The sequence below is a fragment of the Podarcis erhardii genome (genome assembly GCF_964252035.2).
Source record: "Podarcis erhardii genome assembly, chromosome: 6".
Taxonomy (NCBI): domain Eukaryota; kingdom Metazoa; phylum Chordata; class Lepidosauria; order Squamata; family Lacertidae; genus Podarcis; species Podarcis erhardii.
This window is the reverse complement of record NC_138510.1, coordinates 20,483,118-20,507,357: the sequence shown is the minus strand read 5'-3', so window position 1 is coordinate 20,507,357 and position 24,240 is coordinate 20,483,118. Positions and strand designations below refer to the sequence as shown.

Here is a 24,240-nt window from a genome sequence, read left to right as displayed (position 1 = left end):
TGCAGAACTGCAATGACGAAATCTCCAGGCCCCGCCCCCCCCCAAAAACTTAGGAAAAATCCTCAAGGGGAATGGGTGACTTCTCCCTCCCCAAAACCCAGTGAGGACTGTAGGCGCAAATGTTGACTTGCTTTTTGGAAGTGGGAATGGAATGGAGTAACCTGGAAATGGGCACACAGGCTGACTGGCTGGCACAATGAAGAGCAGCACTCTGCACTGAAGCATTTTGTTACTGCGTGACACTTGGACCAAGTGGAGAGCCAAACAGGAACCCACCCAGTTAAGTGGCTGGGTTTGTTTGTTTGTTTGTTTGTTTGTTTGTTTGCAAAAATAATTCTGTACTGCCATCTAATGCAAAATACTGAGGCTGAGTACAACAAAATATACAAATACAATAAAACGTTTTTTTAAAAAGCAACGAAAGCAATACAAAGTAATCATTAAAATGGGGGGAGGGAATAAACAGAATAGGCCTGTTGGCATAAAAAGCATATTCACCAGATGCCTGAAAGTTAATGGAGAGGGTGCCTGACAAATTTCTGGTGGAAGAGTGTTCCATAGGCTCTAAATCTTCAATTTCCAGTTGAGGCCAGCCAGGCCTCTGTAACATGGGGGACAACTACCAGTACTGCGCCAAATGATCTCAGTGTTTGTACTGGAATACAAGGGCTCAGACTGTCCTTAAGGTATCCGGGTTAATAAGGTATATTCGGTCTTCCAGAACTTTGTATATCAGCACAACCTTGAACCTGGCCTGGCAGCATATGGGCTTCCAGCGAGGATGCTTTAGCAGAGGGGTCCCATGCTGTGGGCAGCCTGCCCCCTTCAGCAGCCTGGCCAGTGCATTCCACACTGGCTGCAGCTTCTGGGCCAGTTTAAATCAAGTTTAAATAACTTGCCAGTGTAAAAGCTGCATCTATCAAGAGCATGGGATGCTGCTTATACTGAGTCAAATCACTGGTCCATCTAGCTCAGTACTGTCTACAATGGCTGGCAGCAGCTCTCCAGGGTTTCAGGCAGGGATCTCTCCTAGCCCTACTACTACTACTACTACTACTACTACTACTACTACTACTAATAATTTATTTGTACCCCTCCCATCTGGCTGGGTTTCCCCAGCCACTCTGGGCAGCTTCCACAAAGACCAAAAATACACTAAGATGTCACACATTAAAAACTTCCCTGAATAGGGCTGCCTTAAGATGTCTTCTGAATGTCAGGTAGTTGTTTATCGCTTTGACATCTGGTGGGAGGGCGGGTGCCACTACTGAGAAGGCCCTCTGCCTGGTTCCCTGTAACTTGGCTTCTCGCAGCGAGGGAACCGCCAGAAGGCCCTCGGCGCTGGACCTCAGTGTCCGGGCAGAACGATGGAGGGGGAGACGCTCCTTCAGATATACTGGGCCGAGGCCGTTTAGGGCTTTCAGGATCAACATCAACACTTTGAATTGTGCTTGGAAACGTACTGGGAGCCAATGTAGGTCTTTCAAGACCAGTGTTATGTGGTCTTGGCAGCTGCTCCCAGTCACCAGTCTAGCTGCCGCATTCTGGATTAGTTGGAGTTTCCAGGTCACCTTCAAAGGTAGGGATGCCAGGGATTGAACCAGGGACCTTTGGCATGCAAAACCAAATTCTCTACCTCTGAGCAATGGGCCTGCCTGAAAGCAACCTCAATTCGGTGCCAAGGAGGAAAAGGAAATCCTGTCACCCTTGCCAGTACAGTATACATGATGCATGTTTTTAGCACAGATGTAATTCTTGGGTTTCCTTGCTTGGTGGTTGTGGAGAAAGGCACTGAGCTCTATAAATCAGCAAAGGCAAAGTCTGCATGCCAGTAACTAAGTTGAGATTGTTTATTCTTGAGATTTATATTTGGCCTTTCTATAAAATATGCAGGCAATTTATAGTAACATATAGTCAAAAATATACAGTAATAAAAAGAACAACCTCCTCCCTCACAGAAGCAATCTAAATTAAAAAGAAGCAGCAGCATAAACACAATGGGCAGTGCCATCCTAACCATGTCTGCTGAAAAGCGACTTCCACTGAGTTCAATGGAGCTCACTTCTGAGAAGACATATTTAGCTTAGTTAAGTGTGGTACTCGATGAGAATTCACTGGAATAGCCTGTTTGAAAGCAAGCAGCAATGGAGCCAGGCAGGCATCCTTTGGAAGGCTGTGCCAGATCTTGGGTGCCACCGATGAAAAGGCTCCGTCTCAGGTACCCATTTCCAACACCAAGGAGACCCACAGCAGGGCCCATTATTATATATCCAGTTACAGATAGGTAGCCGTGTTGGTCTGCCATAGTCAAGACAAAATAAAAAAATTCCTTCCAGTAGCACCTTATTCCCACCACCCTTCTGAGTAATACCCTTCCCCACCTTCTCACTATATAGAAGGGTCTGGTGACTTCTGTTTCAGTGTATCTGAAGAAGTGTGCATGCACACGAAAGCTCATACCTAGAACTAACTTAGTTGGTCTTTAAGGTGCTACTGGAAGGAATTTTTTTATTTTGTCCATTATTATATAGTAATCATATATGGAGTTGACCCTGTTAGGTAGGCTAAACTGAGGAAGAAAGTGACTGGCCAAAGGTCACCCAGTGCGCTTTGTGTCTGAGCAGTTTCAAACCCCAGATTTTCCTAGTCCAGGTTCAACACTTCAACCAATGCACCACACTGCCTCTAAAGTTTTGTGCCTTTAAAAAAAAAAGATGCCTTTACTCAATTGTGAAACACATCTGACTCTGCTACTGAAAACATTTTAGTGCAATAAAGGTATTTATAACAAAAGCTCAGGGGATGTGGGTGGCGCTGTGGATTAAACCACAGAGCCTAGGACTTGCCGATCAGAAGGTCGGCTGTTCGAATCCTCGCGACAGGGTGAGCTCCCGTTGCTCGGTCCCTGCTCCTGCCCACCTAGCAGTTCGAAAGCACGTCAAAGTGCAAGTAGATAAATAGGTACCACTCTGGCGGGAAGGTAAATGGTGTTTCAGTGCGCTCCTCTGGTTTGCCAGAAGCGGCTTAGTTATGCTGGCCACATGACCTGGAAGCTGTACGTCAGCTCCCTCGGCCAATAAAACGAGATGAGCGCCACAACCCCAGAGTCGGTCATGACTGGACCTAATGGTCAGGGGTCCCATTACCTTTAACAAAAACTCAAGTTGTGTTTTTAATGTACACATCCCCAATTTCTTCCGTCTGCACAACCTCAGGTGTATTTAAAGCTAACTTGCCCTCACATGACTATTTTGTAAACAGTAATAGCTTATGGAATGAAGTATCATTTCTAAGGCTTTAGGAAAAGTAATAACTACCGTAATTTGACTATTTCATCTGGGACCTTCGCCTTTCCAGAGATCCCAGCTGCATAGAGAGAGCCTCCAGGGATGTCATTTTTTCATGGACAGGTGCTACTCAGATTGGTTGGTGAACAGATGCAAGTATGGAGGCCAGGAGGGCACAATCTTGCCTCTTCCCTCTCCACCCATCCTCTCACTCATATCTACAGACATGTCATGCGAGCAGGACTAAAGGGAAGAGAGAAAAATGACTGAAGAAAATCAATACACTAATTCAGAGCCAATTAACTGAGAACAACAACTGGCAAGTTGTCAAAAAAGCCCAGTGGTTGTATAATCATGGGATATATTACTACAGTATTAACTTTATGCCCCACCTTTCCACCTAAGATCTAAAGGCGGTGCATGTGGGCCTCTCTTCTATTTTATCCATAGGCTGTACATGCCCTCCAACATTTCTCAGCTGAAAATAGGGACGTCCTAGGGAAGATTGGGACGTTCCAGGATCAAAATCAGAAACTGGGACAGCTTCTGAAAATCCTGTACTGTTCCTTTGAGGGACACTTTGAGGTTCTGGCCATAGTGACTGGGTCATGTGTGATTGGAACCCAGGTCTCCCCCAGTTTGAGTCCAACACTGTAGCCACTATTCTATGCTGGCTCTCTTAAATGCAGCCTTTTAAGTGTATTCAAAGTACTTCACATTCATATTTCAGTTATGCTTATACAGCACCCTATAAAGTAGGTCACTATTAATTTATTATCTCTATATTGTAGATAGGGAGGCCTGAGAGACAATGACTGCCCTAAGGATGCTTAGGGGGGATTCGCATAGTCAGCCCTGCCCGTGGAAGCTCTGTGCAAAGTAAAATTCTAAGGGTTGTATTCAAAGCTCAGAGAAGATCCACTGAAATTAATGAACCTGTTAGTCATGTCCATTAATTTCAACAGGTCTGCTTTGTGTAGAACGAGCATTATACAAACCCTAACTTGAAAACAAAAACAATGAGAAGGTTTTTCATGGTAATGGTTTTTTGTTGTTTCTGCTGGACTCAACACCCAACCACCCACAACAGAGGTTGGGTGGCTATCTGCCACAGATTCTTTAGCGGTGATTTCTGCACTGCAGTTGGGGACTCTTTCCAACTCTACACTTCTACATATACAGTGGTACCTCAGGTTACATATGCTTCGGGTTACATACGCTTCATGTTACAGACTCCGCTAACCCAGAAATAGTATCTCGGGTTAAGAACTTTGCTTCAGGATGAGAACAGAAGTCGTGCAGCGGTGATGCAGCGGCAGCAGGAAGCCCCATTAGCTAAAGTGGTGCTTCAGGTTAAGAACAGTTTCAGGTTAAGAACGGACCTCCGGAACGAATTAAGTACTTAAGCCGAGGTACCGCTGTACTTGCTGATGGCTGGATTTATTAAAACATTAGCAACGGAAGGCAAAAAGTGCACCAGTAATTTTTTTAAGGTGGCTAGAGGTTTGTTTGTTTGTTTGTTTGTTTGTTTGTTTGTTTGGTGATTTATCACTATATAATATTTTGAATCTCCTCCATTAACTATAGTAATTAACAGGACAATCCAATGCATGTCAGCTCAGAATAAAGTTCCATTGAGTTCAATAGAACTTACTCCCTGGTAAGGTTGTGTGATCCAGAGCATGACTGGGGTTCTTTCCATGTTTTCCTGGAAGTAAGTCCCACCCAGCTGAATGAGACTTACTCTAAAGTAATTATACAGAGGCTTGCAAGCTTTTAGGACTCAGCTACATTACTAAAAATAAAACATTATAAATGTCATATTGTGACACCAGATGGTGGTGTGAAGCTGAAATCGGAACTCTGTGAAATTTTCCATTGTGAGCTTTAAAACGGTTTTTTTCAGAATGTTTTCAGAGCGGTTTTTTAATAGCTGTGTAGATGCAGCCTTGGTGACAAAGCAGGTGGGGAAAATCAGACCAGGAAGTGAGGGGAAGAGATCCCCCCCAAAAAATGTCTAGGGATTTGGAAAACAATTGCTGAGTGACCCACACTCTGCCTGTTTCATTCAGGCTAGCTTTGGCAGTTTCTTGGTCTGCTGTCTGGATAACCCTTCTGCAATCTCCAGACACCTGAGTCCTGGAAAAGCCTTAAAGCATAAATCACTAACCTAAGATGTACAGGTCAACCTGACAAATTTGTGTCAAACATCTTTTCAGCCACTAGCTCAGTTGGTTAGAGCATCCTGCTGATAATGCCAAGGTTGCAGGTTTGATCCACTACATTCCAGGGCAATGGACCAGTTGGGTCCCTCCCAACTCTGCAATTCTATGATTCTATGACCCACTATTTGTGGATCAAAGTGGGGCCGATTGTCTTCTTGTGCCTGTCACATGGGAGTCACTTCAAATGGTTCCACATGGCACCTGCAATTTTCCACCAGTTTTTTTGGATATACAACATATTGGCCTGCAATGGTGTGGTGAAACTCCTCCAGGCATTCTTTTGTTATCATGCATCCGTGGTGATGGTATCGGGGCAGTTACACATGCTCCCACTTTCGATAGTTTGCACAAGCAAATGCTTTGCTTGCAATAGGTACATGCCCTGTAGTTTCCTGATGAAATCCTGTAACTTTTTATACATCAAATGCTGTCAAGGTTGTTGGGGTTTTTTAAATGTTCCACTTTTGTTGCAGTATAGTGTAAGAGTGCACCCCCAGATGGCATTGGGGCAACATCACAAAATAAGAAAGGAGAATGATGTATGGATTTGTCTGGTATAAGCTCACCACTGTTACTGAGTCAATGACATGTTGCAGAAAACACCTGTCTGAAGGGGCCCCAATAGCCATCCGGTTAGCTTTTGCAAATGAACAGCTTGCAGATGCCACAGAGAACAATTTATTATGCCCTCTTTGTAGCTATAACATATAAATATACCTTAGCAACCCATGTCATGTCAAAATAAATTTCAACTGAAACCAGTGAGCAGCTGTTTTCTTGCAGAACATGAAGAGATATCCAGAGGAGCTTGACAATAAGGGGAAGAAATATATAATTTTACTGAGCTTTCAGTTTATATCGAATGATGACCTCTCTCTCTGGCTGCAACATTCCAAAGCCGTATCTTTCCTTGTCAAAGGCTGGGATTGCTGCATTGGGATCTTTCAGCTCCAAATCAAAATAGCTTAAGAGGAGGAAAACACACCTGAAATGAGAAAAATAACATGGTCAGTAGGGCCAAAGACAGGGATATGACGACATGTGGCCCTGGGCCTGATTTCATGCATTCTTACAAAAGCATTTGGTGAGCTATCAGTTAGACCTCTAGCAAGATCAATCTATCTGCCCTGCTGCCGCCCACCATGCCAAGAAGCCTGTTGGGTAGGGAGGGAAAGAAAGATGGAAGTAGTGGCCTCCAGGATCTTGGCTCTGTACTTTTAAAATGTAAAATAGGTAGTATGAATATAAACCATGAGAGCAATACTTTAAACAGAACATTCCAACAATTCCAATTTTGTAAGATGCACAGATTGCTGTATGGCCCCATACAGCACGAAGAAAGTTCTGTTTTATCCAGTAGCTCTTAACTATTGGAAACTACAGTTTAACAGTATAGTTTAGAGGAGCTTACTCCTGAATAAGTGTGCATAGGTTGCAGCCATACAAAGTAATCTTGTAGGCATGTCTACTCAGAAACAGCTTCCCCTGTGTTCAATGGGCCTCACTCCCAGATTGTTGTTGTTTAGTCGTTTAGTCATGTCTGACTCTTCGTGACCCCATGGACCAGAGCACACCAGGCACTCCTGTCTTCCACTGCCTCCCGCAGTTTGGTGAAACTCATGCTGGTAGCTTTGAGAACACTGTCCAACCATCTCATCCTCTGTCGTCCCCTTCTCCTTGTGCCCTCCATCTTTCCCAACATCAGGGTCTTTTCCAGGGAGTCTTCTCTTCTCATGAGGTGGCCAAAGTATTGGAGCCTCAGCTTCATGATCTGTCCTTCCAGTGAGCACTCAGGGCTGATTTCCTTACGAATGGATAGGTTTGATCTTCTTGCAGTCCATGGGACTCTCAAGAGTCTCCTCCAGCACCATAATTCAAAAGCATTAATTGTTCGGCGATCAGCCTTCTTTATGGTCCAGCTCTCACTTCCATACATCACTACTGGGAAAATTATAGCTAAGTGTGCATAAAACAGTGTGATAAGCTTGTATGATTTTCTTTTAATGGAATCAAAGCTGCCGCCTTCAATGGCTTAGCAATGCTACCTAACATTTCTTTCCGTGGAAAAATAAATGGATAGTTTAGATAAACTTGAAAATATTGTGACCTGCTCATTTTAAATTATTCAAGACAGATGGGGGTGGCATCTGGTCACACCTAGGGCTGCTCCAAATGACATATTAGTTGAGCATTCATCCTGATTTGCTTGCAGCAAAGCTTAAGAGGAAGTTAAATCATATCCATTCATTCATATTCATTCATTCTTATTTGAGATAATGAGCGCTGATAATGAGTGTTGAACCTGCATTCATCCAGATTTGGCTTCAGGGTGTTCATACATCTTCCCGCTAATAACATGCCCATCCCATACTTTTCAGTGCAATTCCCTGTCACTTTCCACACTGATTCTTTTTTTAAAGTGGATTTGTGGCACTAGGGCAACTGGGTGGTTTAATCTACTTTAACTGTGTAAACCTGCATCTCCTGCGATGTGCTTAAATCTCTACTGCAAAATACTGACAGTCTGGAGGCACTGAGATTGTAGCAAATAGAAGGCTCACACAATTAACAACAACAACAACAACAACAACAACAACATATTATTATTATTAATAATAATAATAATACCCCACCCAACTGGCTGGATTTCCTCAGGCACTCTGGGTGGCTTCCAACAAAATATTAAAAATACATTTAAACATCAGTCATTAAAAACTTCCCTAAACATGGCTGCCTTCAGATGTCTTCTAAAAGTCAGATAGTTGTTTATTTCCTTGACATCTGATGGGAGGGTATTCCACCCGAGAAGGCCCTCTGCCTGGTTCCCTGTAACTTCACTTTTTGCAGTGAGGGAACTGCCAGAAGGCCTTTGGAGCTGGACCTCAGTGTCTGGGCTGAACGATGGGGGTGGAGATGCTCCTTCAGGTATAGAGGACCAAGGCTGTTTAGGGCTTTAAAGGTCAGCACCAACACTTTGAATTGTGCTCGGAAATGTACTGGGAGCCAATGTAGGTCTTACATTGCTTTCTATCAATTTGTGCACACTGTGGTCTAAACCACTGAGCCTAGGGCTTGCCGATCAGAAGGTCGGCGGTTCAAATCCACGCGATGGTGTAAGCTCCTGATGCTCGGTTCCTGCTCCTGCCAACCTAGCAGTTCAAAAGCACGTCAAAGTGCAAGTAGATAAATAGGCGGGAATGTAAATGGCGTTTCCGTGTGCTCCTCTGGTTTGCCAGAAGCAGCTTAGTCATGCTGGCCACATGACCCGGAAGCTGTATGCCGGCTCCGTCAGCCAGTAAAGCGAAATGAGTGCCGCAACCCCAGAGTCGTCCACGACTGGACCTAACGGTCAGGGGTCTCTTTACCTGTTAACTGTGCAGCATTGTGACCATGAGCTGAACGGTGGCACATCACATTTGATCACTGCCTTGAACTCCCTGGAACCTCTAACTTCCTCTGCATCCCCTGCAGATGTGCAGTGCTGGATGACCAGGCAGCTTCCATTTAAATTTCCCACAATGCCCCTTGAGCAGTGCTATCTTGGAAACAGCAGGTGCCTGGCACCTATTTTAGGAGCCACATCACTAGACAAACCTGCCAGAGGGGTCCACCTGGGCAGGAGGAGGAGCTGTACCAAGTATATTCAAGCTGGAGCCAGCCCCACAGGTTACTGAGTAGCACTGTATACACACTGTACACACAGCCATTTGCCTAGATCAGGGGTAGTCAACCTTTTTATACCTAATGCATCTTTTTTGATGGTAAAATTTCCAGTGCTCAATGGAAGGAGGATTCAGCTTGTGCCTTAGAACCCCCTACATCCCACTTAGAATCCTGAAATGCCCACTAGTGGGCGGTAGGGACCAGGCTGACAACCCCTGGGCTAGATAGTTGCTGGTGTCAACCTGCTAACTCAGGAGAAATTTTTCAAAGCATGCTTTAAGTATCTGATTGGAAATGCAGGACAGCAAAGGAATGGGAAGTTTGTCTTCTGTGCCTGACAGAACTCCGATGGCTTTTCTCTATATTGATGGAACGTTTTCGCTGCTATTTTATTGGGTTTATTTTATAGGCTATTGTACCGCTTTTATTGCAATACGTTGTTAGTTTTTTCCTGATTTCATGCCATGCTTTATGCTTTTGAAATTCGGTAAGTCACTTGGAGAGTCCTTATGTGTCAAGCAGCTCATAAATCGAATTAATAACAATGTAAGTTGTTCCTCTGAACTATGCATATGGCTTGGAGGACGGCTAGGAGCAGGCTCTGTCCCCCCCCCCCCAACATGTGTTGGTTGCGTATCTCCCTGCAATATGCCTACATGCACAGGGCCCCTTCCGTGTGACTGGGAATCCTGTATGTGATAGGAAACTGCCATATTGGTCCATCTCAATATTGTCTACACCAGCCTCCACCAACCTGGAGCCCTCCAACTGTTGTTGGGCTCCAGTCCCCATCAGCCCCAGCCAGCATAACCAATTGCCAGCAATGATGGAACTTGTAGTCCAACCTGGGGACACCAGGTTGAGGACCAGGCAAGTTTACACTGACTAACTTTCCAGCATTTCAGACAGACCAGGGATATGGAACCTGTGGTTGGATGTTGATGGATTCTAACTCTCACTGGTCCTCAGCCATCATGGCCAGTGCTTGGCTGCAATGTGACTTACTAGGGAGTAATCCCTATCAACCACTTTGGGACTTAGTTCTGAGTAAACGCCATGCTGTCATTTTCTGCTACAAGCCAGTGCTAGCTTCTTACGGTCGAAATTATTGCGAGAGGCGGTCATTATATCAACATGACAAATTCACTCACTGTTTGATGCTATTGACTGCAAGGAACTTTCCGATACAGACATTTATTCCCGCTCCCCATGGCATGGAGTAATACTTGAGGCTTTTCCCTCCTTTATAGAAATCTGTTTTTTCTGTGCCGTCTGAATTGAGGAATCGGTCATATCTGAATTTCTGAAAGAAAGAAGAGGTTTAAAGTGAGCAAATGTTTCTTTTAGGAAACATTAAAAATGCAGCGTGCAAGGATTTAGAGTCATGGGCAGGAATCTGTTTGGATTTTTAAAATATATATATACTGTAGGGGTGGCTACAATAATAAAAGAATAAAAGTTTCTGTGTTAAGGCACATTGTTTACATGTAGACTAGAGATAGCCCATGTGGTGTTCTTCAGATGTCACTGGACTACAATTCCCATAATCCCTTGCTGGCTGGGGCTGATGTCCAGCAACATCTGGAGAATATCACATTGGCTACTCCTGTTGCACCCTTTTCAGTCACAAAATACAAGAGGAAACTTGGAGTGGCAACACAGGGGAAAATCCACAGTAAGCTCTCCTCCACAAACTCTGTTAAAATTAATGGGGGTTTCCTTGGGGCAGATGGAAGTAAATGCATCTTTGATGCATTGCTTTCTTCTACCCAGTTGTCTGCCTGAGGCCCATTCTATGACAAAGGAGGAAGGAGGAAGAGCATTTAGAATTGGCTGTTGAATGTATTGATGCTCAGTCTAAGTCTCTTTGGCTGTCCTTGGGAGTGGAATGGGGAAAATGGAACAACATTTCAAATCCAGAACCTCCTCTACACCCTTCCAGTCAGCCCACAGCACCAGTCTCCCGTCTCATGTCTACAGTGCCACTTTGGCATTGCTTTAGGCATTTAGGCCCATTTCCTTCTCCTCTACAGAATTCACATCTGGATCCTTTAGCAGGGGATGGAAGTGCCTGGGGAGCTGAAAGATGTTTGCTCTCAAATCATAGATGCCTGGAAGCTTAATGTGGCAAAAGTGGAACATTTAATTGCAATTAAGGTTAACAACCTTACTTTTTTCTAAGCTTACTCAGACAGACTATGCTTGCTCCAAATTAAATCTGTCATGTAAGGCATTGATGAGCATTTTGAGAAATACTTTAAAACATGCTGTTGGGTTTTTTTGTTGTTTTTGGATCCTGAAATAGAACACTGGAATTTACTTGCTAATTGAGAGGCAGGTGAGCCTCGTGCAACCTTACAAACAATAATTTAATGAGACTTGAGTTACAATAATATCAGCATTGTTTCTACCATAATGGTCCCTGGGAGGCTTTTCATAAGAGGAAGCAATCCCAGTTTGATTCTTTGTTAACAAAGAGAAAATTAACGTGGTGCTGGTGCGAGGGAGGTAGGAAGACAGAGAAGGAGAAACTCATTGATATATTAAAGAAGTTGTCAGAGCAACTCATTGATATATTAAAGAGGTTGTCACAGCAACAGCCAAAAAGGAATTCCACTTATCAATTCTGGTCTGCACTTAGCATTCTTTACATCAGTGGTTCCTGAACTTTGCCCCCCACCCCCCGGACCATTTGAAAATTACTGATGGTCTTCGCAGACCATTAATGATTTTTCTACCTGTTGCAGCCAGTGTAGTTGTAAAATAAGCAATAAAATGACAATTAAAATTGGTATGAATATATAATTCAGATATGCCATCTCGTAGACCACTGATGGTCCTGGGACAACAGTTTGGGAACTCCTGGATTACATCATTCTATTTTTACATCCAGAGAGTTATTATTTTTACTCCTGGAATTGGTCCTGAGAGCCAATTTTTGAGGGACACGTATTACCTGAGCAGGTTCACACGTGACTGTAAAACCAACACATGCTGCATGTGTGAATGAGCCACTTCAGATCTAACATCAAAGGTAGAAATTTTGTCATCGCCCAATGCCATCTTTTCCCCCAATCAAATCAGTTCACCCATTCAGCAGCCAGTCACCAAAGACAAAATAATCAGGTGTAGGAAAACCACAGGGTGTCCATATGTTTATGTGAACCAGCAGCTCTTTGTGATTTGGATACAAGAAATCATAGCTTGTTGGCATATCTAATATCTAACTTGCAATGGCTGTGTAGATCCATTAAGATTTCTACCGCAAGAGTAATTCCGGGAGCACTACCAAGGGTGGAACAGGTGAGCCAGATCAGTGTTGACAGTAACAGCTCAGGCACTTACAGATGGAGGATTTCTCCATTTCCAGCCAAGCTGATACAGTGTATGCGACATCCACAAACCATGAGGACTTTTGCCCCCTCTCTGTTGCTCTCCACTATTTCACATGGCAGGCCGGGATATAAGTGAGATCAGTATGTCCAAATGATGAATTGCAAAAGGACAGTCTGTTTTTCTAGGTCTGCCTTGGCACTCCTGTCAAGCAACACATTTCATATAGAATGTGCTTAAGGACATAAGAAGAGCCCTGCTAGATCATATCCAAGACCCTTCTAGTCTAGCTTCCATTTTCCTTATAATGGCCAGCTAGATGCCATGGGAAACCCTTAAGAAGGACATGAGGGTAATTCTCCTCCTGTTGTTCTCCAGCAACTGATATTCAGAGGCATCCACTGGTAGAACGATCTTCCATCAATTTGCCTCCCTTTCCCCCCCAGTTGCCTTTTAAAATAACCTAAATTGGTGGCAATCGCCACGTCCTGTTGAAGTGAATTCCATAAGCTAACATGGCTTAAGCTGCAGGGGTCAGCAAACTTTTTCAGCTGGGGGCCAGTCCACTGTCCCTCAGACCTTGTGGGGGGCTGGACTATATATTGAAAAAATAATAATGAACGAATTCCTATGCCCCACAAATAACCCAGAGATGCATTTCAAATAAAAGGACACATTCTACTCATGTAAAAACATGATATTCCCAGACTGTCCGTGGGCCAGATTTAGAAGGTGATTGGGTCAGATCCGGCCCCTGGGCCTTAGGCTGCATACCCACCTAATGGCTTAAGGTCATTAGGTGCAAGGTGCAGCGTTACTTCTGGTTCAGCTAGTCTTTGGTGGGGCAAAAAGTCTGCTGAGCATCCAAACTGCCTTTCCTGATCACTGGAAATTGTACCTCCCTCCCCTTTGAGATGTCAACAAGCGCTTTCAAACCTATCTCTCTAGCTTTAAGGGCTAAAACTTGTTTCTTTTAGAAGAAAATGGAAATCCTCGAGAAACTGGTAGCAGTACCAGTTTGTACGCTAGCATGGCGTTAAGAATCCTGAAACACGTGCAAACCTCCCCAGAAAGCTAGGTTGTTTTTAGGCATGGGATTGTTGACTCTGTCAATATTGTGCTATTTCCACATGTTGGCATGGGTTTTATGCCCATGTCAAGCTGCAAGAGAAATGAGAATAAACAAAGAGATGGAGCGATCCCCTGCTGAGGAATGATTGCAAGGTTGCAGCATTCGGGACTTTTTAGTTTAGAGAAAAGGTAATTAAGAGGAGACGTGATGCAGGTGGTCAAAACTATGCAAGGCATGGGGAAAGTGGATAGAGAAAATATTTCCTCCCTCTGTCATAATACCAGATCTTGGGGTTCATCCAAGAAAGCTGATATATTCCCTTATTCCCACAGCAGGCAGCTAAACTGTGCCATTCACTCCCACAAGATAGAATGAAGACCACCAACTTGGATGGCTTTGAAAGAGGATTAGGCGGAATCATGGATGTTAAGGCTTTCAGTGGTGACTAGCCATGAAGTTTCTGTTCTGCCTTCATCATCATTGGAGGCAGTGTGCCTCTGAATACCAGTTACTGGGAATCACCAGTGGCGAGGGTGCTGCTGGGCTCGGGTCCTGGCTTCCCATAGGCAACTGGTGAGCCAGTGTAAGAAGAGGACGATGGATTAGATGGGCCATTGGCCAGAGCCAGCAGGATCGTCTTGTGGTCTTAAGGATGCTGCACATGGCATTGTCACAATACTCGACCCAGTGGGTTTAAATAAGCCACGCAGTGAAAGGAATCTGTGGAGGAAACTGTCAGGAGGAACATGATTCAGAACGGTGCAGCTTTACCTCTGGCTCCTCATAAATTTCAGGGTCCATTTGAGGGCTTATAAATGGAAAGAGGCAAAGCCTATCTCCTTTTCTCAGGCTGTACTCTCTGCCGTCTGCCAGTCTCAGGCGCATGTCTTGAAGGACCTCTCTGGTGATGAAAGGAGCTGCTGTCAAACGCAGCATTTCATTCAATGCGCTGTCTGTACAAACGGGAGAAGCAAAGGGGGGAAATTACTGCGTCCAATAAACATGCAAAGGAACGAAGGTAGGAGAAGCTTCCTTTATCTCTGTGTCCCAAGGAGATGGCTCACTTTTCTAACACTGCAAATTCACTTAAGAAAATTCCACCATGAGATAGAAACTGAACTGGCAGCAAAGGAAAAGCGATAAGGAGTCTAGTCCAATGAAAAAGGAAGAGGCTTGCAGCTGTAGCTCAATGGTACAGAACATGCTTTGCATGCAGAAAGTATTGGGTTCAATCCTGGGCATTTCCTGGTGGGGCTGGGAGAAAGACCCTCTGTCTGAAATCTGGGATAGCCACTGTCAGTCAGTGTATTACTGAGCTAGATGGAGGAAGGGTCTTGACTTAGTATAAAGCAACCTCCTCTGTTCCTTAGGTAAAGGTAAAGGGACCCCTGACCATTAGGTCCAGTCGTGGCCGACTCTGGGGTTGCAGCGCTCATCTCGCTTTATTGGCCGAAGGAGCTGGCGTACAGCTTCCGGGTCATGTGGCCTGCATGACTAAGCTGCTTCTGGCGAACCAGAGCAGCACATGGAAACGCTGTTTACCTTCCTGCTGGGGCGGTACCTATTTATCTACTTGCACTTTGACGTGCTTTCAAACTGCTAGGTTGGCAGGAGCAGGGACTGAGCAATGGGAGCTCACCCCGTTGCAGGGATTCGAACCGCTGACCTTCTGATCGGCAAGTCTTAGGTTCTGTGGTTTAACCCACAGTGCTACTCGCATCCCTTAGATTCCTTCTATTACATTTGCCAGTCTGTTAGATTCCTTCTATTTGCAATCCCTTACATTTACCAGAGGCACATCACGGTTACACCAAGGTTTCCTGCTGCAAATACATTAAGTGCAAACAGCAGGTGTGTGCTATTCCCCTCCATTTCTTTATAAAACTACCATCCCATTCCTTACAGTTTATACCATAACAGTACATTTCCACATTCTAGTATGTTATACCAAATAACATAAATAGCCTAATTTTTATTGTTTGATTGAAAGATATTCTGTTTCACGGCATTAGATTTCTAGTGTTCTACCCTTAAATCCATCTTGATGGCTGAAAATGGTATATGTATATATTTTAAAAAATAATAATTACTACTAGTAATGCACATATATTGTACTATACTTATCGCACAGCACTATGACCATTCATATATTGTACCTACAACTCAAAGACTTAAGAACTCCCTCCAATTATTTAAGAACACAGATTTGTGTTCTTTAACAGTGTGGGAGGCCAGTATGGGGTCACTGTCAGAAAGTAAAGACTGGAGCCACGTGACTCAGGTTTTAATTCCCTACTCAGCCATGAAATTTGCTGGGTGACCTGTCTCACATGGATCTTGTGAAGATAAAATGAAAGCAATCCATATCTCTTCAAGCTCCCTGTGCAACCAGAATTTAGAGGCTGTTTAGAAAAACTAGTTTATAGTAAGACGAAAAAGTTCCTGCACTAGACCACTACAATTTCTAGCTGGGAAAGAATGGAATGACCCTTCATGAATGAATGAATGAATGAATGAATGAATGAATGAATATCAAATCCTGTACATAGAAAACTTCATGACAGGGTGAAAGCCAGGCTAGGATTTTTCTCCCAAAAAAACTACGTACTTTTCTATGAGCAGATCCACACCATACATTCAAAGGCTATTCAACACACATTTAAAGCAAGTAGCTTCCCCCAAAACAACAACAACTGGGAATACTGGGAGCTGTAATTTGTGCATGGAATATGCTTTAAGTGTATAGTGAGGATCTGCTAATTTTTTGGAGCTGCTTCTTCTTCTTCTTTTGCCATGGGACAAGTACTTCCAAGCAGTTGTGCTTAGTACTTAGAGTCTTATCCTCCTTGAGCATTCTTGGTTCGAACAGGTTTATTGCCCATCTTCCCTAGCAGCTGAAAAAGGTCCTTACACGGCATATGCTGATCTTTAGCAGGAAGAATGGTGTGAAAATGTGTCACTGCCGGGACAAATCAACCCTGTTTTAATAGCAGTTTTGAACAGAGTTAATGAACATTCCTCTTTAAGGAAACATGATCGGTGACAAAGGCACTATGGTGCAAATGTAGGAGTTGCAGTGCTTGGAACAAGATGTAGTGACTTAAAATACTCCTTGTGCCTAAGGAGTAATCTAATGAAAGGACATGGTGGTCTAGGGCTACCTTGTTGTCTTTTAGATTTCTCAGTTCTGATCACAATGTTGGCAATGCTGCTCCACTGTTTCTCCACATTTGGAAGGGAAGAGATGACACTAAACTAGGGATTTTAAAGTCCACAATCAGTTAGAAATGCTGTGTAAATTAATACCTTAATTATCTGAGTGTTCCTCCAAAAGCCAACAAGGAAATTTGGGCATTCCTCCATTGACCAATGAGATGAAATGTGGGTGGAGGGATTCTGTGATAGCTTGGGAGGCCCTGCAAAATATGACAAAGATTGTTGCCCATTCAAAGGGAGGGCAGGAGGCATGGCTGCCACTCTAATTGGACTGATGACATCATCACATAGCCAGCCCTGATTGGTTATGTGGCACTGTGATATCATGCTGGCTTTGTGCTCCTTGACTGACTGAATCAGGCAGCCAACAAGAATGAAGATTTAAAAAATGGTGCCGAAGCAGCTCCACAGAGGGACAGTGAACCAATCTGAAAAGGTACAGATTTGGGAGGAGGTGGTGTAGAATGTGACCTTTGTATGCCAGAAATATTCACCCATGAACATTAGGCACAACCTTCTCTTGAGAGACGCAAATAAATTTGATGTTGAGTCAGATGCTTGTGCAATGATTATATAAGCGCATGTTGGAGTTCTACATTTGGCAGATGCTAATGAAGAAGTATTTCTCTTCTCTTTATGACTACACATTAAGAATAATCACACATTCACATAAATCTTGCAGGGGAGGCTCAGCAGCAATTTAGATGTGCATTTCAGATAAATTTAGGGGAGGGAGAGTGAGTGAAAGAGGTATTAAGTGCCAGCCAACTTATTGCACTTCAGATATTGATTGAGGCTTCCACACATATGAGTCTTCCTCAGGGAACCTGCACTTTCCAAGTGTGCCTGAGGCCCAGTAATTAATAACACTCCATGGATCACCCTGCATAGGGAGGTTTGATCTCTGACTTTATCCCTGAAGTAGTCTCAGGCTCCTCCAATGAGGAACTCCACCAACTCATCATGGACCCAAAGGTCTCTAATCTTTTGGATGAGAAGATAGAAATCGTACCAAGAGAATGCCAGGGTTCTCAAACCAGGGCTCTGCCCAAGCACTGAAGAGGCCACCACCATGACTTAGGACCTCAGTTGGTTATGTGAGCATTGTTGAAGTAATTCATGGGTGCCTAGGACCTGTCCAAGGTCCTGTAAATTTTAATGGTAACACCAGCTTCTGATAGTCTCCCATTCAAAACCAGTCCTTCCAAGTCTTGCTCAGCTCCCTGTAGGTTCCCAGCATGACTGAAACAGGACACATGTAATGGAATACTTGAGCAGGTGCCATCATATGAGAGTTATGTACCGTTTCCTGCACAGAAGTGCAGATTTTAGGCTGCTTTAGTTGTTCTCTCCTCAGCTGATTACAGTTGTATCAGGGGAAGATGCTTTCCTTGCCCCCACCATTATGCCCTCTCATGTTGAGGCTAAAGGTCTGAAGCAGGGGTCCTGCTTTAAGTATGTAGGCCCTGCCCCAATGATGATTGCCTTACTCTTCCTAATGATAGGGCCGGCTCTGCACAGATTCAGAAAGACTGAGTAAATGAGCAGCACATGGAGACAGCTATAACCATGACAGGGGTATCTGGAAACAGTGCAACTCAGACCACAGAAATGTAGGGACCCCGGAGAATCTGGTGGTGAAGGGAAATATGTGAAGGGAAATTGGATGTCAAAGAGGCACATGGGATGGATGCAGGGACTCCAGGAGCCAGTGGTACTGCTGTGAGCTAGTGTGGTCTAGTGGTTAGGGTGTTGGGCTAGGACCTGGGAGACCAGAGTTCAAATCCACACTTCTCCATGAAACTCACTGAGTGACCTAGACCCAGACACCATTTGTCAGCCTAAGCCACCTCACAGGATTGTTGAGGCAAAAAAATAGGGATGGGGAGAACCATATATGCTATCTTGCTCTCTGGAGTCAAGGCAGGATAATGTAATAATAAATAACATGTTCATTTTTTTTGTTTTAAAGTTTCATGGAAGGTATCGAATTGCCTGAGGCTGGCTCCAAATGTGAGATTACAGTACTAACCAAAAATGGGTGTGCAGTCTAAAATCTCTTGGCTGATTCCATGCATTTGTCCAATTTTTTGTCTTCTACTTCGAAAGATTCCTTCTATTTCACCTTGAACTGCTGCCATGGCTGAAGGGTATTTTAAAAGAAACAGGAGAAGCCAGAAAACTGCAGGCCCTGCATTATTCTAAAAATAAACACAACAACAAGATTGTCAACAACAACAACAACAACAAAACAACACAACTCATGAATCAATAAAGCATCTACTACAACAACATACGGAAACAAAACACAAGTCACTGTAAATTTCATTTTCATTTGTAAAGAACACCAATTGCATCCATAACATGAAAGTAAATTAACAAGAGGATGGTTCTTGAAGGATTGTCCTGAAAGGCTGATAAATACCTTTCAAGCACTTGTGCATTATTAATGGTAGTATTCCCAGACCTAATCGGCTCCTTCAGAAACTCGAAGCATCTGACAATACTTTTATCAGAAAGACAATAACAGGAGGAGCCTGGACAAGCCCTGTGAATTTAGGCATATACAGTGGTACCTCGGTTAAGAACTTAATTCATTCTGGAGGTCTGTTCTTAACCTGAAACTGAAATTTGTCTAAGATGTATAAATTGCTGTTGAAATGGAACACTCAGGATGAAACTGTGAAGTCTGTTATGATTAAAAGGGCACAAGACGTTGGACACAACATTATGTTTGCTGACTGGGAACAGTTATGGACCACTGGTTTGAAATTCATGGCATGCAATGCCTTAAGAGAGAATATTATGAAAATAATTTATAGGTGGTACATAACTCCAGTCAAGCTTGCAAAAATCTATCATTTGCCTGATAATAAATGTTGGAAGTGTAAAGAGACTGAAGGTACATTCTTCCACCTGTGGTGGACGTGCCCAAGGATTAAGGCCTTCTGGGAAATGATATATAATGAATTGAAAAAGGTACTTAAGTACACTTTCTTGAAGAAACCAGAGGCCTTTCTCCTGGGCATGGTCAGCCAATTGGTGCCAAAGAAGGATAGAACCTTCTTTATGTATGCAACAACAGCAGCAAGAATATTGATTGCAAAATATTGGAAGACACAAGATCTACCCACTCTGGAAGAATGGCAGATGAAGATGATTGACTATATGGGACTGGCAGAAATGACTGGCAGAATTCGAGACCAGGGAAAAGAGTCGGCGGAAGAGGACTGGAGGAAATTCAAAGATGATTTGCAGAAATATTGTAAAATTAATGAATGTTAGAAAGTTGTTGGACAGAAATTAAGTGGTTACCAGCTGTAATGTAAAAATGGAGTAATAAGTTAAAATAAGTTATAATAAGTTACAATAAGGATTTGCTGAATTAAGATTTGAACTGGAATACAAAAGGGGGAGGTGAGAGGAGGTCCGAGAAATAAGGTAATAGAAATAAGTATTGGAAATTATATTTGTTTTGTTTTTATTTTTTTAATTGTGTATTTTTGTATTTTTGTTTTGTGTATTAAATTGGAAATTCTAATAAACATTTATTTTAAAAAAACAAAACTGTTCTTAACCTGAAGTACCACTTTAGCTAATGGGGCCTCCTGCTGCTGCCGCGCCGCCGAAGCGTATGTAACCTGAGGTACCACTGTAATTGAATCAAAGCCGGAAGCAGAACATGAAGGCTTGTACCCATGTCATACTTAGAGCAGACCTGTTGAACTCAATGGGCACCAATTGCAGGGCAATCTCAACCCCTGATTGACTATGCTGGAGAGAGTTTGGATGGAGTGTGTGTGTGGATAACTTTGCATCTCAATCTACCTCCCTTACACCGCAATGAATATAAGTTAGGAAGGTTTCATAAATATGCAAATTATGTAAGTTTTCCTCAGGGTTTCGGTGCGCCAGAGCTCATGCACCCAAATCAAGCATGGTTGAATACGTGGTGATAATGGTAACAGGAATTACGACATAAATTCAGCCATAGCAGACAGCATGGTGAATAATGTAGTATTTGGTGGAAACCAAAGTGCTGCAGAATGGAAGCAGAACAGCTTGTGATGAGTACAGAAATCACTGCCTTCTCACATCCCTTACCAGAGATGAAAGGCGAGACCTTTTGCGTGCATGGTGTGTGTCCTTTTACTGAGCCACAGTACATCCCTTTCTCTCTATACAATTCTTACATCTCACTTCTTGTTCAAAAACAAGGCTTCTAGCAATCTGAACTACAGGAATGAGCTGGAAAAGAATGGTTATACTGCTCTCTAAAGGCTGAACAAAGCAAAAGGGAGTAAAGAAAGGAAAAAGTGAGATATTTCTCTCCCCACCCCCCATTTTTCCTAAACCTCACAGCTTTTGCTCTAGTCTTGTGCTTTGTTTAGACCTAGCTTATGAGGTTGGCTTGTATACACCCACATCATTAAGCTTGCTGCAGCCAATGGCCATATGGAGAAAAAGTGCCAGAAAAGTTGAACGCGAAAGGTGCCAGCTTCAATTCCAGGCAGTGGCGAAGCTACCTGCTCCAGCACTGGGGGCGGTGTACATCTGGGGGCATGGCTGGCGCACGTCCCAGGGGGCATGACACGTATCAGGGTGTGTGTGCGGCAAGCGGTGTGCGTCCCAGGGCATGCACAGCAAGCATTGCACATCCTGGGGGTGTACAGCAAACGGCGAGAGTCCCGGGGGGTGAGGGCGGCTGCAGTGTCACCCCCCTGGATGGCACTCAGGGCAGACCACCCCCTCACCCCCATAGCCCATTTACAATGTTAAGCCCCCTTCCTAAATGTGTTGAACCTGGAGCAAGAGTTTGACCATCAGTGCTACATGGACAGCTGAGAACTCAAGCCCTCTTTGGAAGTGCATTTCCTCCATGTAACTGGAATCATGCAAGGGACAGTTTCAGCTCCGCTCGAGTTTTTAGCATCTAGCTTAAGCATACCCCCTCCATCATGTTCTCATCATAGCCCTCCACATGTCTGGGGCTGAATTTCTGTACCAGGGAGCCTGCTGTACACATGCACTGTGCAATCTAGAACCCTGGTCTTCCAGGGTTTCAAAATGTGTGGAGAGCTGACACAGGTAGAGAAGGTTGCTTGCCAAAGAAGTTCCGTTCCCAAGCCATGGAAAGTTACGGATCTGAGAGTTCAAGAGGTGACATATAAGGATGGAGCTGTTGAGCTCATCTCCATTCTCCTCCATGAACTATCCTAATCATGTAGCAGGTGAACATTTGAAGAGGGTTTCAGAGTTCCCTAATTATAGAAACAGGTTGTCTTTGCATAGGAACGTTTCCCACCTGCCCCTTTGCACCCAGGATGGCAAATCTATTTCAGAAACTGGAAAATACACTCTGTGGAAAATCAAGGGTAAAAAAAATATCCGACAGACCAAGCTTTGTGTACTTTTCCTCTGCTTTTCTTTTTAAAATTGTGATGATTAAGTGAAATGCAATATAGCACCATCACTGATAGCAAGTGCATCTACAGTACATTAAACCTAACAGAGAGGAGCTCAGGGCGTGCATAATTCATGCTGTTTTTGGAGAGGAGGATGCAAGTTTATTCCGCACAACTTTTCAAGGAGGGCGACTGCTCTTTTAATTAAAGTGCAGGCATTTAAAGGAGGGGACAAAGTGCACAAGGTTTTTAATCTTTCATGTTGCAAGCAAATGCGTTTATTCGTGCTTCTCGGGGTGGTGGTGGAATAAAGTCTCTTCCGCTTCCTTGGAGACTGCATTCCAGAAAATTCCTGTCATCTGCTAGGGAAGCTGTAGGGAAACTGCCCCAATGTCATTTGGGGCAGATGCACTAATGCATGTGGAATGTGTGTGTGTACAGGGGGCGGGTTACAGGTGGAAGAAGCAGAAAAGCAAGCTGCATGCAGTGGTTTTCAGAGTGTGCTCAAAAAGGTTCCTCTGGAAACTGATTAGGGGCTCCTGAATACAATGTTCTTCTGCCACTACTGATACTCCCCTAGTAGTAAACTGTTTTATACCAAGTCAGGCTTTAGCCCATCAAGGTAATAGAATCATAGAGTTGAAAGGGACTCTGAGGATCATTTAGTCCAAACCCCTGCAATGCAGGAATATGCAGCTTTTCCATAATGGGCTCAAACCTGCAACCTTGGCGTTATCAGCAAGACGCTCTAACCAGCTGAGCTATCCAGTTAGTCGGTATTATTATTATTATTATTAAAAATAATTTTTATTAATTTTCTTTTCTCAAAACAAATATCCAATACAGTGGTACCTCGGGTTAAGTACTTAATTCATTCTGGAAGTCTGCTCTTAACCTGAAACTGTTCTTAACCTGAAACACCACTTTAGTTCATGGGGCCTCCCGCTGCCGCCGCACCGCTGGAGCACAATTTCTGTTCTCATCCTGAAGCAAAGTTCTTAACCTGAAGTACTATTTCTGGGTTAGTGGAGTCTGTAACCTGAAGCGTATGTAACCTGAAGCGTATGTAACCCGAGGTACTACTGTATCATTGTTAACATACATTTTCCAATTTCCCCCCTCCCTGTTGCCTCAACTACCATTTCTGGCTTATTATATCAAATGCTGTTTATATACAATATTATGTTATCACATTGCTGTTTATATACAATATTATGTTATATACAATATTATGTTATCACATTGTTATACTTCTTGTTCTCGGTCAGTATTATTTTAAGTGACCTCCTCAGTCCTAACTGGAGATGCCAGGGTTTGAACTTGAGACCTTCTGCATGCAAACCTTGTGTTTCCACTAGGATACAGAGTCCCTCTTGTGAAGCAGATTGTCACTGTCAAAACACTGATAGCTCTTTGGCAAATGCAGGCATGCAGGTCTTCATAGTAAATATCAGAGAACCTACAGTATATACAAATGCAGCAATCACATTCATGTGCAACATTTACATTAATGATAGGCCTTTAGATTAAAATGTACATGTTCCTAACTTCACCCATTCATGATTAAAAAAAAAAAAATGAAGTTGCATGGAAATTTGGAAGTGGAGAGTCAGGCCTATCGTTTAAACTCCAAAAGAAAAGTGTCAATTGAGGAAGTGGGATGGTGGCATTTCCTACCTGAGTACTCCAGAGCTGCAACAGCATTGCTCTTGTCTGCATATTTTCATCTACTCCAAGGTCCACCAAGTGCTGTTTGTAGCTGTCCAGCCAAACACTTCGGTTAGCTCTGCAATCCAGTCCCTTCACAGATAGTAAGTTCCAGAGGTGCTTCCTAAGGCTGTTGATTTCCTTCTTTTCCGCTGCACATAGAAAAGCCAGTGGCATCAATATGGATGTTGTATTATTGTGATTGCACTAATATACCTCCCCCCCCCCAAGAGGTCACAACAGCACATATAGGGCCGTCTCATTTTATCCAGACAACAACCCTGTGAGATTATCTTAGATTGCCATAGATTATTGCATTATATGCATTAATT

General features: G+C 43.5%; 1 protein-coding gene across 3 annotated transcripts in view; it reads right to left on the bottom strand.

Annotated features, from left to right (window-relative positions):
• Positions 1-6,167: 6,167 nt before the first annotated feature.
• Positions 6,168-24,240, bottom strand: part of PTGIS (prostaglandin I2 synthase) — a 45,635-nt gene continuing 27,562 nt past the window's right edge. For all 3 annotated transcript variants that reach the window (XM_081867839.1, XM_081867837.1, XM_081867838.1), the window contains exons 6-10: positions 23,879-24,060; positions 18,829-18,997; positions 14,352-14,533; positions 10,327-10,478; positions 6,168-6,497 (exon numbers count right to left, since the gene is read on the bottom strand). In XM_081867839.1, coding sequence (XP_081723965.1) covers positions 6,350-6,497; positions 10,327-10,478; positions 14,352-14,533; positions 18,829-18,997; positions 23,879-24,060 — 833 coding nt within the window. In that variant the 3' untranslated portion in view covers positions 6,168-6,349. The remainder of the gene's footprint in view (positions 6,498-10,326; positions 10,479-14,351; positions 14,534-18,828; positions 18,998-23,878; positions 24,061-24,240) is intronic.